Source organism: Cuculus canorus, chromosome 5, assembly GCF_017976375.1.
Source record: "Cuculus canorus isolate bCucCan1 chromosome 5, bCucCan1.pri, whole genome shotgun sequence".
In the NCBI taxonomy this organism is placed as follows: domain Eukaryota; kingdom Metazoa; phylum Chordata; class Aves; order Cuculiformes; family Cuculidae; genus Cuculus; species Cuculus canorus.
Window position 1 is genome coordinate 19,101,336 of NC_071405.1, and position 16,416 is coordinate 19,117,751.

Here is a 16,416-nt window from a genome sequence, read left to right on the forward strand (position 1 = left end):
TTACTCTGAGATGCACTGAACTCAGATAATAACTTCAATGTTTAGACACGCAGCCGGGGTGCTGGGGGGAACAAGGGAAGGGAAGAATCTCCTCTCATACAAAACTTGTAACTTTTATATTTAAACCAAGAAATTGTATTTTATTCAAATTCAAACTCTTGCAAATCTTAAGGGTTACACTGAATAGTTGGGGAAATACTTGCCAGTTCATCCTTTGCCACATCAAGGTGAAAGAAGGACTGTTCTATAGGGAAAATATAGGAACAGTGACTCTGTGCACATGTAATCAACAAACAACCAATCTAAATTCCTGGAAATGAAATTTTATTTACTTAGTTAGTTAGTTCCTAAATAGTACGTAGTTTCTTCAGGCAAAGAAATAAATTGAAAGGATTTAGAAGGATTTGCTTATCAGCAGAACACCAAGTAGCATTACATTCCTTCTGCTTTTGGGAAGGTACATTAAAGTTGGGTTAAGCTGCTGTGGTTCAATACTTCTCTTTCCCCTTTCAGGGTACCTTGAACAGCAGATGGATTAATCCTTCCCACTTCTCTTTCTCCCCTCTTTGCTCTCCCTTCTCTTTTTCTCTCTGCTCACACCCCTCACAACATCACCACCCTTCCATTCCTGCAGACAGAGACAAAAAGCAGAAACATTATTTTTTCCCATTGTCTTTGCACAGCTTAGGGACAGAACAAAGTCTCTGAAGTCTGGTCAAGAAAATTCAGATTGTACAGTCTTAATGAACTATTGATTCTATTGAGACAGGCTTTCAGTTTTCGAAGGATTAATTCAGCTTTCCAGACTCTTTTTAAACATGACTGCCCATGACTCTGGATTGACACACAATTGGGGGGATTATTTTTTTCTTCCTATTACTTAACTGGCTAGTTACTTAATCTCTTGTCCGTTGTAGTAAGGGATAAATGGCTGATTTTGTTAAGGGATAGCTCGATCACAATCTACTTAATGATATAACTTGACAGCAAATCAGCTTTTATATCCAGCCAGGAACACACAGTGAGGAGATGCACTTTTGCCTGGCTACTGTTGAAGGGTACACATGCCTGCTGGTTACCTACCAGCGCCTGGCTAGTCATGGTCGTGGGAACGTAAGGATGGATTTGGTCCCATGCTCTGAACAGTATACAGCAATGATGTCTTCTTGCTCCAAGTACAACTAGCTGAAAGGCTGTACTGGATAGCTTTACTGCCTGCTTTGGAATGATAGAGAGAAATGCATAATAATGTGTTTATATTACATAGTGATAAAGAAGATGCAAATAGCAAATTGATTTAGAGTGGATTATATTGAACTGAAGACAGATGGGGTGAGTTCTTCCCCACTAGGGCATATACATTAATGGTATTCTTACCTGAATGGCTTGGACAGCTGCTTAATTTCAGTGCTGGTGGTCTCTGTTATTTCCTTGGAGAGGATTCTCCATAATTAATAAACATCACCACTGAGATTTTTCTTGCTGAAAGTCATCCTAAATTTTCTTCTTGCTTAATTTTATCCACCACTTTTTTGAAACACTTCATCTTTTTTCTGGATGTTTATTACACCCTTGTGATACCTGTAAACATTTATCATACCTTTAGCCCTTGTTAAGTGAAGCTCTGACGTTTAGTTTTGCTAAGCCTGTCTCATTCATAAATCTCTCCAGTTCTTCCATCTTTTCAGTGACTCTTCTCTGAATTGCTTCCAATTACTTTAAATCTTTTGGCATTGAATTGTCTGAAACTAAACACAATGAGCTATTCTCTCTTGCTATGAATTGTTGTAGCCCAGTTGAAATCAATGCCAATTTAAACCAACAGAGGATTTGGCCCTCTTGTTTTTGTTTTATCCTCAAATGAACTATATGGAGAAAAATTATCAGTTTCATGTTCTCTGGTGCATTGCCTCTGCAGAGGCAGATACAACCTCTGCATGAATGTGAGGGTGAAAAGGGCTTGCATGTCTTTGTGGCTGTATATGTACTGTGATACAAAATACATGTTGTACTGTCTGGTTGGATAATACGTGAGTGGGAGAGGATTAGTAACCTTTAGTGACTGATGGTAAATCAAGGACCGTCCTTAAAAGTTTGTACAGTCTCAGCTTGCAGCTTCTTTTATGATACTTCGTTATGATTTCTGCTTCAGAAACTGTCAGCCTCTGGCCTGGACAGGCGTACGCTCTCCTGGGTTGAAAACTGGTTGGATGGCCGGGCCCAGAGAGTGGTGGTCAATGGAGTTAACTCCAGCTGGAGGCCAGTTACAAGTGGAGTTCCTCAGGGCTCGGTACTGGGTCCAGCCCTGTTCAATGTCTTTATCAATGACCTGGATGAAGGCATTGAGTGCACCCTCAGCAAGTTTGCAGATGACACTAAGCTGGGAGGAAGTGTGGATCTGATGGAGGGTAGGGAGGCTCTGCAGAGGGATCTGAACAGGCTGGACTGCCGGTCCGAGACCAATGGCATGAGGTTTAACAAGGCCAAATGCCGGGTCCTACACTTGGGGCACAACAACCCTGTGCAGTGCTACAGACTGGGGGAAGAGTGGCTTGAGAGCTGCACGGAAGAGAAGGACCTGGGGGTGCTGGTTGACAGCCGACTGAACATGAGCCAGCAGTGTACCCAGGTGGCCAAGAAGTCCAATGGAATCTTGGCTTGTATCAGAAATGGGGTCACCAGCAGGTCCAGGGAGGTAATTCTCCCTCTGTACTCGGCACTGGTGAGACCGCACCTTGAATACTGTGTTCAGTTCTGGACCCCTCACCACAAGAAGGATGTTGAGGCTCTGGAGCGTGTCCAGAGAAGAGCAACGAAGCTGGTGAAGGGGCTGGAGAACAAATCTTACGAAGAGTGGCTGAGAGAGCTGGGGTTGTTTAGCCTGGAGAAGAGGAGGCTGAGGGGAGACCTTATTACTCTCTACAACTACCTGAAAGGAGGTTGTGGAGAGGAGGGAGCTGGCCTCTTCTCCCAAGTGACAGGGGACAGGACTAGAGGGAATGGCCTGAAGCTCCACCAGGGGAGGTTCAGGTTGGATATCAGAAAAAAATTCTTCACAGTAAGAGTCATTGGGCACTGGAACAGGCTGCCCAGGGAGGTGGTCAAGTCGCCTTCCCTGGAGGTGTTTAAGGAAAAGGTGGATGAAGTGCTTAGGGACATGGTTTAAGGGAGTGTTAGGAATGGTTGGACTCGATGATCCAGTGGGTCCTTTCCAACCTGGTGATTCTGTGATTCTGTGATTTTAGCAACATTTCTAATATTCTCCCATTCGTATGCATTTACTTTCTATCTGTGTGTAGTAGTTTGAACTTGTCCGGGCTGTATCTCTTAGGTGTGCTATACTGTAAGGAACTCCAGGGTATTTTGTAAATAAAGATTAAACAGAAAGTGAGGAAAAAATATAAGGTGTAGAAAGGACAGATGGAGGATTCTTATTTAATTGGAATAGTGTGAACAGAATAAAAGTTCTTTAAAAAAGAAAAGGTTGAGACATCCAAGGTAGAAATGACATCTAATAAGAAAGACACTTCCTCTGGTAACTTCCTTTTGGCAAGGCAGCAAATGCCTCCAGCCTGGTCTTTGCCAAGAAATATCTTGGTTTCTGGAAGACAGAACAGCGTCAGTAAGATTTTGCCATTCTAGGATAAACTTGAGATGTTTAGAAAATACAGCAGGATGAGAGCAGCAGAAGCAGTCAAGTGGTCAGATTTAAGAATAGTTTGCTGATTTTCTGCTCTGTACAGTTTAGGTGTGAAAGGTGAAAGACAGTTGCACTGCTCAGATCAATACAACTGTATTTACCCGCTGTTGGGAAGATATTTGTGCCTGGTATTTTGTGGTGGTCATATCTCAAGATGGACTGTAAATTGACATTCCTTGGTGGCAAAGAGATTAACACTTCTCTCACAACAAAGCATTAAGTGTTGCTTTTCAAATAATTTAATGATTTCAATTGGAATTAGAAGTAATGTGTACAGTGTGCAGAAGAGTTTCAAGAAAAAGGCAAGTAGGAAAATTAAATCCTACTTTACTGAGTGAAGCAGCTGCCAAGTATGTACTTCTGGAGGAATTTGTCTGCAGGGTTTGAATTTATGGGTCCTTTTGTTTTCTCTCCTACTAGAAGTGAGAGCTCCGTCATTCTTGGATATGTTATTTATAATTTCATAAAGCTGTTCTGTGACAGGACTTATTTTATCCAGTATGCTTCATCTTGCTCAAATAATGGTGTACCCAAGGAGCAAGGTATCAAAAAAAACTTTGTGTTTGGGAAAAGGAAGATTCAGCACCTGCCATTTTGTTTAGAAGAAAGGAGCAAAGGTTGTGGATCTGATGCATAAATTGGGGCTCTAGGTGCCTGGAATGACTGAATCGGAATGGAGTCATCTTAAGCAGGTCTTGCCATGCCATCCCAACTTTCCTTGCACTTTACATCGCACACCAGTGCATACAGTGTGATGAACAAAGAAGTAAAACCATCACCATGGCAAGATTGAAGAGGCCCTTGGAGTGAATAATTAGGAGGAGGTGATTACAGAACTAATAATTCATAGAAAGGAACAGGGAGCCAAGTCAGTGAAACTGAAAGAATTTGAAGGTAAATATGCCCATAAATCCTCAAGGGTGGACTCGGAGTTTAGCGCTTTGTCCTACCTCAGTTTTATTCCATGGCAATTTCATTAAACATAACAGAGAGGAAGAGAAAAAAATAATAATATAAGTGCCATAAAAAACCTTTCAGAGGAAGGAATAAAAAGGGTTCCTGCCAGAAAGAGATTTTTATTGAAAGTTATTATAATACCTATCTTTAGTTTTATGGTGTTTAATACAGGGCCAAGTAATTTCAAAGCTGGATTCTTTAAAATTGAAATACATATTTTAAAATAGTACAGTATGAATTATTATTTTTAATATGGAATTTAGCTAATATATGGAATAGAAAAATATTTTCTCTCTCGTGTTCTTTACAATGGAAACACTAACATCATTTCCATAATAGCATATGGAAAAGTTTCATTACTATCATGTTACCTGTACATAAGAATGTTTAGCATTTACCGTCACCATGTCACTGGACTGACACTAAAGTATTAATCCGTGTACCTCTCCTGGGGCCAACAGGTGAGCATAATCAGCCCCATTTCAAAAATGGCAAAAGGGAACCAGAAACCAAATAGCTAGTTTTGGTTAGTGCCTCACAACAAGTTGTTTCTGATGAAAAGAAATTACGTTAGTGGAGAGATTTCTGGGATTGCTGCTTGCTAGCTTCTCCTGTCTTCTTTAGTAATCACCTAGTGAAAATGCTCAGCTCCAGGAGGGTTTTGAAAGCTATTGATTCCAGGTACAAGGAGTCATATTCTTCTGGAGGTTTCCTCAACTCTGTTTCTGTGGTCAGGAATTTGCTATTTCTCACTGAATTAGTTTATTCCTCTAGGGTGATTCAGATGTTGGTATCTGATTGGAAGGTGCATGGATAATCAGTGTGTGATGGGACTAGAAAGTCAGTTAGGGATGAATTGTGATGGAAAGTACTGAGATTAAGCTAGGAAATGGCAGGACAGATTAGTGCACTTATCTTCTCTGTGGTTTCTAGAGAATGCATTAATGACCTTGACTCAAGTCTAACACCACTTCTGGAGGTTCTTCTCTTTTTCTAACCCTCACTTTTATAAATACAAAATCAGTAGCATGGGACAAAGAGCAACCACAGAGCAAGAAAAACTGAAATAACAGGGGAGATAGCATGCAGTGGAGAATGGGAGGAAAGGACAGGGATTAACTGATAGAATCAAGTGTGAAACCAATCACGAAAAACTGCAGATAGAGGTCGGAGCTGGTAGGGTTGGCGAGCACTGTACATTGTGTATTTGCATTCTTTTTTTTTGAGTCTGCCTGACCGTGCCCTTTGTGTTCAGAACCAACCCAAGCTGTGTGAGGATTTTATAGAAGGAAATCTAGAACACATATCTAAGAGTGTAGCAAGGTATGTTGCATGTGGTGTCCTTAAGCTGCTTGTTAGGTAGGAAGTTGATCAAGAAGATAAACAAGGGCCAGACTTCATGACTTTTCAGCTCTTGCTCAAAATTCATTTTGACTTCAAAATTCTTCATCCCCCATTTTCCAGCATCTGTCATGCACAAGAGTGGCCGGAAGACCACAGAGGTTCATCTCGCCCAACACCCTGCTGCTGACCCTGGCTATATGTGGGACCTCGGGGAGAGAGTCCTGAGCGGGACAATGCAAATAGTGATACTACTTTGGTCTTCAGTGTCTGTGGCACAGGGACTTGCCAAGCATGATGCAGGCTATTTAGTAGCTCCAAATGAATTTTTTTATTCTTCGTCTAGCCAATCACTTCTAAAATGCAACTAAACCTTTATAATATAACAGCATCCTGTTACAAGGAGTTCCCTATTTTTTAAAAATAAAAACATTGTGTAAAGGAATAACACCTGTTATTACATATGATGCCCCTAATAAGCAAGAGAGAGAAAAGAGTTCTAAAAGAGTTCTAAAAGAACTCGTTATTGTTTACAAATATGGAATCAAGTTGTCTGTTCGGTTGAATCTGATTCCTGAAGCCCATAGACATGAGCAAGTGGGATAGATACAGCAGTTGATTAGTGACAACCACCACTATTCTTCTTTGAGACCCTACATGTGAATTGTCAGGTCTTCAACTAAGAGCAAAATCCACATGCTCTAAATTCAGCCTGTTCTTTATTCACAGTGCTGTCCTTCACTCTTTTACAATCGGTTCAGACAACTGTAATACAAATCTCTATTTTCACTAGCTACATTTCACCTGCTTAAAAAAAATTCTTGCAGTATAGTTTTGTTGACTTATTGCACTAAATTACTTTACAGTAGTGCAATTAGAAGACGTGTAGAAAGTAAATTTTTATTTTGTGCATTCCTTCTTTCTTGACCTCTTACTGAACAGCTGAACATTTAAAGCCATTCTGTATTAAGAGAGAAGTCACCAGCATCCAACAGCATTCTTCCATTTTCTATGACTGATAGAAAATGCTAAAAAAGCCTACATTAGCATGCAAGGCAGGAAACTGCCTTGTTAATGTTACCTTCAGTTCCTTTTAATCTTACCTCCCCATTAAGGCAAGATTCTGAAAATTTTTAATGACAGTATTTAAGCACGAGACTACTGCAAAAGCGCATCCAACCAAATGTTGCCAAAAGGCAATGCTGGAGTAAGACTAAGCAACACTTACAATAGAGATTCCCATACTTCATGGCTGTTTTTTTAAAGATACTCTATTTTTATAATTTTTATTTACAGCTGACCGAACCTATTTTTCTTTCTTGTCTCACTCTAAGCCACTAAAATCAAGAGTGAAGGAATGTCAGATTCAATCTTATCTTTCTGACTGAAAGCTTGTGTTTTTTCCTTAGCTGAAATGCAGAGAGGGAGAGTGCAGGTAACTTCTGGCAGTAGACAGAAGAACTTGCTAGTGTTACTATCTCAGGAGTCTAAAGAAAAGGCTGAGACCTTGGAACACTTACACGAAGAGGGAACATGCAGCATATTGGAGACAGCCATGGCAGACTTTAAAAGACAACTTATTTAAAGCTGGAGGGTCTTTTTCAGGACTGATTTGGAGAGCTTGTCATGATGTGAGATTCTGAGGAATATTCACCCAGAGTGCTAAACAAAGCATACTGAAGTACAGCTGCCTTGCTCCTGAGGAGCAGAGGTTTCAGCAGTGCTTCCTGCCTGGTGAGGAACATTTTAGTAGTTTTGTTTCAGGAGACATCCCACTGATCCTGCTGCTCAGCAGAATAGGCAACTCTCTGCGAGGAGGAGTTGTTAAGGGAGACAATTTCAGCAGAAACCGTGGTTTGAGCTGATGCTGCTGAGCCGAGTTAATTTTGTACTGTGTACAGGAACATAACAATCTGTGTGCAGAGGCTGCCATAGACTCTCCCTAATGGTCTGCATTACTAATTCAACTAATTGCAGCAATTACAGGCAGGAGATGCTGCTGGGAAGAGATGCCAGTACACTTCTCTCTAACACTCTGCAGTACATGCTGCTCATTAATTAGACTAGCAGGAAAAAAAAAAAAGAATCACCAGCTGGAAATGCAAAAGAATGTGCTGAAACCTGTAAGGGATGTGAATAGTCACAGTTTCGTTTAAGCCTTTCAGAAACAGACTTCCCAGCCTGTCAACCCAGTCACAGCAATGTCCCCATTCCCTTGGCAAGCAAGCAAGTGGGATTTTTTGCTGGGCTTACCTAACATATGTAGCAGTTCCTTGTAGTGCAATAAATTGGTTGCACAGGTATTTACTGTCTCGGTAAATGCAGAAGATTCCCAGTCCAAGAAGCACATTAACACAGTGGGTGTTACCTCTGCCTCAGTAATGTATCTAGCAACACCGCAAAGAGTACTGTTAAATGCCTGCAAGATGCAAATGATCAGAGTGTGTCTTGTACATTGTTCTTTGTGGAAAGTACGTTCAGCTTGAACATGCCTTATACGTTCAGACCCTGTGTTGTAATGGTATTTATCCAGGAATCCAGTATGTTCCAACTGGACTCATCTACTTTGGCTGTCAGAGGAGAGTTTAACAGCCAAGCAGTTGTCATAGACTGCTGTGTTCTTCTGCACGGTGTGATCCACTGCTAACCTAAACAGCTCAGCAGGTGCACTGCACCTGTGCACACCTGAAATATTCTGTAGGACAGGATAAGCACTCTGACAGGGGAATCCAGCTCCATGGAAGCCGTATATGCAGAGGGATATCTGGAATGTTTGGAACAAGTAAAATATTTAAAAAGTTACAGTTCTGAACCATTTTTTTTCTGGGACACTTAATTGTCTTTGTGACAACTCTTGATTTGCAAATATATTATATTTTATTTTCTTTCTTCTTTTTCCTTCAATCCTTTCCTTCGCATGGCAGACAACAGATGACATCGTTTCATCAGCTGAATGTTCTAGCGATGATGAAGATTTCATTGACTGTGAGCCCAGTACAGGTAAGTCAGGTCAGTCTTGTTTTGCTTGCTTTCTGATTTAATTTGCAAAAAACAATGCATACACATGTTTATATGTGTGTGAATGTATACATATATAATTATGTGTATATATATGTGTGTATATGTGTGTGTGTATATATATACACATATACACACATGTTTATGTATATATACACTGTGCATAAGATAAAAATTATGCAGCCAAGCATCAGATCCCATGGACTTGGCAATAGCAAAATATAAATATGGAGTCACTATTTGTTTAATATAAAGTTGTTTGCATGGAAACCAAACTTCATGTAAGTGAACGAGCTAATTAATAGTTCACGTTTGTAGCAGTTATTTCACTGACACAGTGGGAAATCAAAAATAGCAATGTGGCGTGTGACAAATAATAAAGATCTATGAAGTGGGGAGGATAAAAGTTTGAAAAACAGAAGGCAAATGAAGCAATAATGCATTATTAGCCTTGTTTAATATTTGTTAATTGTTCTGAAGATGGACTGTGAAAGGATACATTCGTCCATGGGATTTTGAATACAGTTAACATGGTAATGTATTTATACTAATTTTGTTTCCTGTGAACCCAGAAAAATTGGGGAGCACTAAAACATAGTTCTAGCATAACAAAATTAGTAGTAATTCTTGCCCTGTTATCTGCAGTGATGCTTCAAAATGTATCCATTAAAGAGTCAGAAGGACTGGCCATGTGGAACTGACTCAACTTCTCCCTTTCAGATACATTTTGATCATTTGATGGCTTTTCTTTCTGGTGAAATATATGATTCAGCAGGCAACTGCAGTCTATTTTATTTCTTACAGGCTTTTTCAAGTCTTCTTTTTTGAGGCTTGCCATGAGTTAATAAGCATTTCTATAATAGAGAACAGACATCATCGAATTTCTGTGTACATTTAAAAGAAAAAGAGATTTTGGTTAGAATATTTTGTCCTTGAAAGTGAAACATATAAGTAGTTTAGGGGGTGTTTTGATTTGGTTTGGTTTTATTTTATTTTATTTGGGATGTTTTATTTTTCCTTTAAAAAAATGAAAAGCATTATAAATGTTCTGTTTATAGTTTCCTGTAACCATTTGATTAATACAATAATAACATTAAAATTCACCCAAGGCTTTCATATTTCTTTTCAATTCATCATGCTGTGCCTGCATTTTTTGGTAGAACTTGGTCATGCGGTAAACTGAGATTGGCATTGCCTTGTAGCTGGGAACTTCTACCCATACTCTTGCTTTCACCCTGATAGCAGGGAAGGTGGTGACACAACAACTGATGCTAACAGATAGCTCAGCCTATTCCCATCTCTTTTTTTCACACATCTCTATGAGTTTGTCAACACCCTACCTGGCAGAAAAGCAGTCCAAATACTTCTAGATTGTGGAGCATAAAAAGCATGGGTACTGGGATTTCAAATAAAACTAGTAATGAAATGCCAGCACAGTGATTATCCTGAAAGTGAGGTGTGGGTTTTATAGGAACATGCTAAAAGGGCTAATGTACTGCAACTTATATGAAAGTGAATGGATAGGAAACATTTCATTACAGTTACACTAACCTTTGAAGACATCTTTTTTTTATTTATTTTGGTCACTAAGTATTTCATTTAAAGGAGGAAATGAGATTATCAGACTCCTCCTTTGTATATTTTGTAATTTATATTTCAACAAAGAAATTATGATTACTTCAATAGCATTATTGAATTATAATAGCAATGCTTTCAGCTTGTGCCACTAGTGAAAAAATCAAAGTTTGAGGAGAAATTTGGTAAAACAGGTTATTTTAACATGAAATTTCATAAAGCAACATTTCTGGACTGAGAATACCTCTCTCTTGACACAGCTAGAAATCTAATGCTATAAACAGGTACAAACTGGATTTGTAAAAATGGCTTGCTTTTGAAAATTCTAGTAAGTATTACAGACGGCAGCTATAAGTGCCTACAGGCATTTGAATATCTTCCATGTGAAATTATATGATTTACTAAAAATATGCTGAAGGTACTCTCCTAAACTACTAGACATTCTTGAAAATTTCATGTACTGCTCCTCTTCTACAAGACAGTTGTTTGCATGACCCATTGAAATATGGATATTTTCTTGGGAATTACTGTGGCATTGAGAATAATAGTTAGCCCAACAATGAAACCAGGGAAGCTGTGGATGCTCCCTCTCTGGAGGTGTTCAAGGTCAGGCTGGATGGGGTCTTGAGCAGCCTGATCTAGTGGGAGGTGTCCCTGCCCGTAGTAGGGGATTGGAACTAGATGATCTTTAAGGTCCCTTCCAACGCAAACAATTCTATGGTTCAATGATTCTAGTTATATGCTAAAAAAGTCTCCTAGATGCTCCTTGCTGATGAAGTTTACACATCCAGTTTTCGAGGTTTCCTGCTCTCAGAGGCCTGGTGTACAAAATCGCAAAAAAAAAAGAAAAAAAAAAAAAAGCCTCCAAAAACATAATATTAGCTCATTCCATCATAATAAGAAGGAAAAGTAACAAGTTTATGGCGCTTCTCATTTGTATTTCTTTGTCTGTCTAGCATCTCCAGGGGAGGTAGAACAGTGTCTGCAATACAGCCAGTATCAAATCATGCAGCCTGTTCTGCACTGGAGCACTTAAGCAATCTGAGCTGGCTTATCAAAACCCAGTGATGCTGGCTTGGCTGAGCAGATATGTTTGCCTTTACACATCACCAGCCAAGTTAGGATTCTGGCCATATGCCAGATCTGGTACTAAACTTATACGTCGTGGAAAGAGAAGAGCCAGATTATCTTGCTTGTATTTTCTAGTGTGTAGGTTTGGGTGGTTTTTTATTTTATTTTAATTGGACCCATTTGAAGTTGCTTCATCCTGTTCTTTTGACAGGTCAGTGTATTTTATGCTACCTTCTGGCTTGCCTGATCGCTTTTGCAGCAAATTGAAAATTAAATGACCTAACCCACCACGGGCTCTGATAATGTGTAGCTTTTAAAGCTCTTGAGTTTTTGCCAACCATCACAACTTGGCCTTCTATCACCCTCAGTGCTATGGTCCAGTTATGTGAAGGTTACTGAACTCACTGCTGCAGCTGTGAGATATGATATACGTCACTATGAACCTACTGTGCAATGACCAAGGGCAGTGGAGAACGAACGCTGCCCTGCAAATCAAAAGCTTTCAGCTTTCATATGGTTCAGAATCAAATCCCAAGATCTAAATTTCTTACTTTGGGATCAGCTACAGCACCCTGCAGAGTCTTTTTGAAGACTTTGGGTTTGGTGTACTCAACGATAGTTCAAAACCCAAAAAATCATATCTTCTTTTTACTTAAACATCTTGTGAGAAGCATTTGCTTGGTTTTATTGCCACTTAACTATGATTGTCTGTTGAACCCAAGACGTGAATCTCAGTGAGCATATGATCTGCATCTGGATACTTGCACGTCTTTAAAAGAAGATGGATAAAAGCAATTTAATCACTCCACTCCCCTCAGGATTTTCCTGGCTAGCTTGAGAAACATACTGTAGCAGGCTGGCTACTCCTCTGTGCCCTACATCTAGAATTTATTTCTGCTGGGATTTCTGTAGATCACTCTGTGTAGAGACCAGGAGCTATTACAGGACTTGTCCTGACTGAGGTGGCTTGCAGACATCCTCTGTAGACACATATGTACGCAGAAGGAATTTCTCTAACAAGTAGTGGCAATTGTAGAATCATAGAATGGTTTGGCTGGAAGGGACCTTAAAGATCATCTAGTTCCAACTCTCTGCCCTGGGCAGGCACACCTCCCACCATACCAGGCTGCTCAAGGCCCCATCCAACCTGGCCTTGAACACTTCCAGGGAAAGGTCATCCACAACTTCCCTAGGCAACTTGTGCCAGTGTCTCACTGTTTTCATCATGAAGAATTTCTTCCTAATGTCTAGCCTGAATCTCCCCCCCTCCAATTTATACCCATTCCTCCTCGTCCTATCACTACATGCCCTTTTAAAAAGTCCCTCCCCAGCTTTCTTGTAGGCCCCCTTCAGGTACTGGAAGGCCATGATAAAGTCTCCCCATAGCCTTCTCTTCTCCAGGCTGAACAACCCCAACTCTCTCAGCCTGTCCTTGTAGCAGAAGTGCTCCAGCCTTCTGATCATCATTGTGGGCCTCCTCTGGACCCATTCCAACAGCTCCATATCCTTCTTATGTTGAGGATTCCAGAACTGGACGCAGTACTCCGGGTGGATTCTCACAAGAGTGGAGCAGAGGGGAAGAAACACCTCCTTCCACATGCTAGACACGCTTCTTTTGATGCAGTGCAGGATACGATTGACCTTCTGAGCACACATTGATGACTCGCATAGAGTATCTCATCAACCAGCATCCCCAAGTCCTTCTCTGCAGGGCTTCTCTCAATCACATCATCCCCCGTCCTGTACTTAAACCACAGATTGCCCTGACCCAGGTGTAGGACCTTGCACTTGGCCTTGTTGAACCTCATGAGGTTCACACAGGCACACTTCTCCAGCTTGTCCAGATCCTTCTCGATGGCGTCCCATCCTGGTGCAATCTTTCTGATACTTCAGTGTCATGAAGATTATAGTTATATTTTCCAGAAAGCAGCTGCTGCTGTCTCCTCATACCTTTGGCCTTGTTCCCATTAGGTGTGCCCCTTAGCTCAGTGCTCTGGCACTGGGCAGGCTGGATGCTGGTGACTGGGCAGCTGATTTAATTTATAAACCAGGCTGCTCATTGAATTAGTCAAAACAATAAGACCCAGACACTCACTAATTAGTTACCATAATGTAGCATCTTGAAATGGTTTGTAGGACTTAATCCTAGCTTCGTGGCTTGGCACAGCCTGTGTTTCTTCCCTTGTGCAGTTGCCAGCTTTCCTTTCCTATTGGCCTAATTCTTTCTCCAGAGAAATTTATTTTATGTTTCCCAAAAGGCTTCATATATCATAAGGCTGGCGTTGTCTAATCAGACTGGTAAGCTTTTCCAGTGAGGGACTGGACACAGCAATAGAGATGCCAAAATCTACAGTTCTTTGTACTGGAAGTTACACACTGTTTTGTAGCATATACCCATACACAAGGGACATATCCTGCAAGTATGGTGTCTGTATCTAATTTACTGGCCTGCACACATTCACTTCAGCCCTCTGACTTATGGGCTTGGACAATCAAGCTTCCATCCAGGTAAGCTGCAGAACCAGGTACAGATTTATTTGCAGAAAACAAGCAGAATCTCTCTTCCAAGAGCCTACAAGCAGCTAGCACACTATAAAAAGCAGTAAGCTGGCAGTGAAGAAATTTGGACTGAAGAAGCCAAAAGTCATGATGATTTGGCTCTCATCCCCCATAAACAACATCAGCCTTCTTGAAGAACCCAGGGAATTTTCGTTGCTCTCCTTGGAGAAACATCTCCCATAAATCCAGTATTCAGTTATGTCCTATCTTATACTCTGTCAAGCAAAAGTGATTCTTCTCTGTTTCTTATGCTTTGAACAAGAAATGGCCTTTAAAGTTGGGTGCATGCCTCAGAGTGCACAGCAGAATAGTCTTCCCACCTCACAAGCTGAATACCATATGGACCCAAAGGAGGGGGATTCCTCTGTGGCACTTCCCAGGGTGTAATAGCATCACTTATTTGAGGGAATTTCCTAGCTACAATCTTGCAGGCAAAACAAAAATAAATGAACAAGTTTTACTAATCAATCATGCAGATGACTAACAGGATTTTTTGTTTCCTTTTTTATATTAGAAATTTATACTGAGTTTGGTTTTCAGCATATTGGTCTTTTTTTCTATGTAAGCTCCAAAGGCCCCACCCATGAGGATAATTTATCTATATATGCACTACATACAGTGTGCATATATATCTATACGCATATACTAAAGTAATGAATGACCAATATCAGCAGTAGCCTGTATCATCCAATCCCATGTTTACACAGAAATTCATGCCTTCATCTAACCCTGGCATCCACTTGCGTGGACAAATGCATGAGATTGGTATTTCTTGGTGAACAAAGCATGTTAATTTCTTTTTATTACAGTTTTTTTTTTCTTCCTTTTATTTATTTTTTTTTACTTTTAATCGATAGTTTCATCTACCAATTAGTCTTGCGGTAGGGTGGGGCAGGGAGAATAAAAAAATTATACAGGTATATCCATCGATATATGCACATATATTCCGTGTATATATAGATAGATATATACATTGTATATATTTGAAGAACATTTTCTGTCGTTTCACCGCATCTTGTGCCGCATGAATTTTTGGTGATTGACATTTTAATTTCTTTTATATTTCTTTCACCCTTTTTTGGCTCATAATTGTGCCATACAGCTATTTTTTAATTTTTAAAATCATTGCTGTACTTTTCAATTTTTATTTTTTGAATTCTACCAACAAAACAATGGTATAATCATCTCAAGAAAGAGATATAGATCTGCAAACCAATAAAGGCAACAAAATCTTTTCTTGCCATCCTTAAGAAATGCACATTTTCAGACATGCCAAGAAAGTTGTGTGCGAAAGAATGAAGATTCTTACCTTTCCTTTCTTTTTACTTTCTCTTCTCCCTACCCGTTTTAAAATCCTCTATCCCATCTTTTCCCTTTTCCCTTTTTTTTTTCAATTGAGTTTAGGGGAAAAACACCCAGAAGGAAAAAAAAGACTCCCTTTGCCCTTGCATTCCCTCACAAAAAAATTCTTCCAACAAAGAAAGCCCTGCAAACCACAGATGGCATAAAAAGAATTTTATTGCAATGCAGAGTATGTGTTGTATCTTTTATTTCTGGGTCAGTGCAAGGTCATTTTTATGGCATGCTGTAGTTTAGCTGTTATAACTAACCATGGCCTTCATTAACCGGTGCATGGGCTGTGATGATGCCATCTTGTGTTTCATCAGAGCTACGCATTCAGGCTAACCAAGCAAGTCTGTAGTGTATGATTTGGGGGGATATCGTTTCAATTTTAATTTTTAGTTGTATTATAATTTCTTCTTTTTGGAAGGTTATGCCAGTGCTGTCGGCTGCTTCTTGCAGCCAAGGCATTATATATCTACTTTATTTTATGGATTTTTTTGCTCTTTTTTTTTTTCTCAGTAGCAATCTTACGTCTTGTCTGTGTCCATCTGTCTTGTCGATGTGTCTTGGAGTCCATTGGTCCAGTGTTGTTATGTGATTCTGTTCTCTGTTTGTAAGCTGGTGTTCAGCTCTCTGCCGCTCTGTTGTCCCTCTCCCCCTGCCTTCCTCTCCTCCCCTCCCTACCTGCCCGAGGTCCACAAAGGGGCGCCAAGCTTTGAATGATGTTCTGTGTGTCACCCCAAAACTTTGGTCTGGAAGACACAAGGTGTCCACACAGCATCTTATGAATGACAAAGGTTGCAGCTGGAAAGTATTCAAACTCTGCTATCATTTTACTCTTAGAAAAAGTT

The 16,416-nt window shown here is 40.1% G+C and overlaps 1 protein-coding gene across 37 annotated transcripts in view; it reads left to right on the forward strand.

The window, feature by feature from the left end:
• Positions 1-16,416, forward strand: part of NRXN3 (neurexin 3) — a 998,348-nt gene that overhangs the window by 950,402 nt on the left and 31,530 nt on the right. For 21 of the 37 annotated variants that reach the window (XR_008449915.1, XM_054066529.1, XM_054066531.1 and 18 more), the window contains 1 exon segment: positions 8,923-9,007. Coding sequence is in view for 35 of the 37 variants with exons in the window: in XM_054066529.1 (XP_053922504.1) it covers positions 8,923-9,007 (85 nt within the window). In the remaining 2 variants the exon portion in view is untranslated. 37 annotated transcript variants of the gene reach the window in all.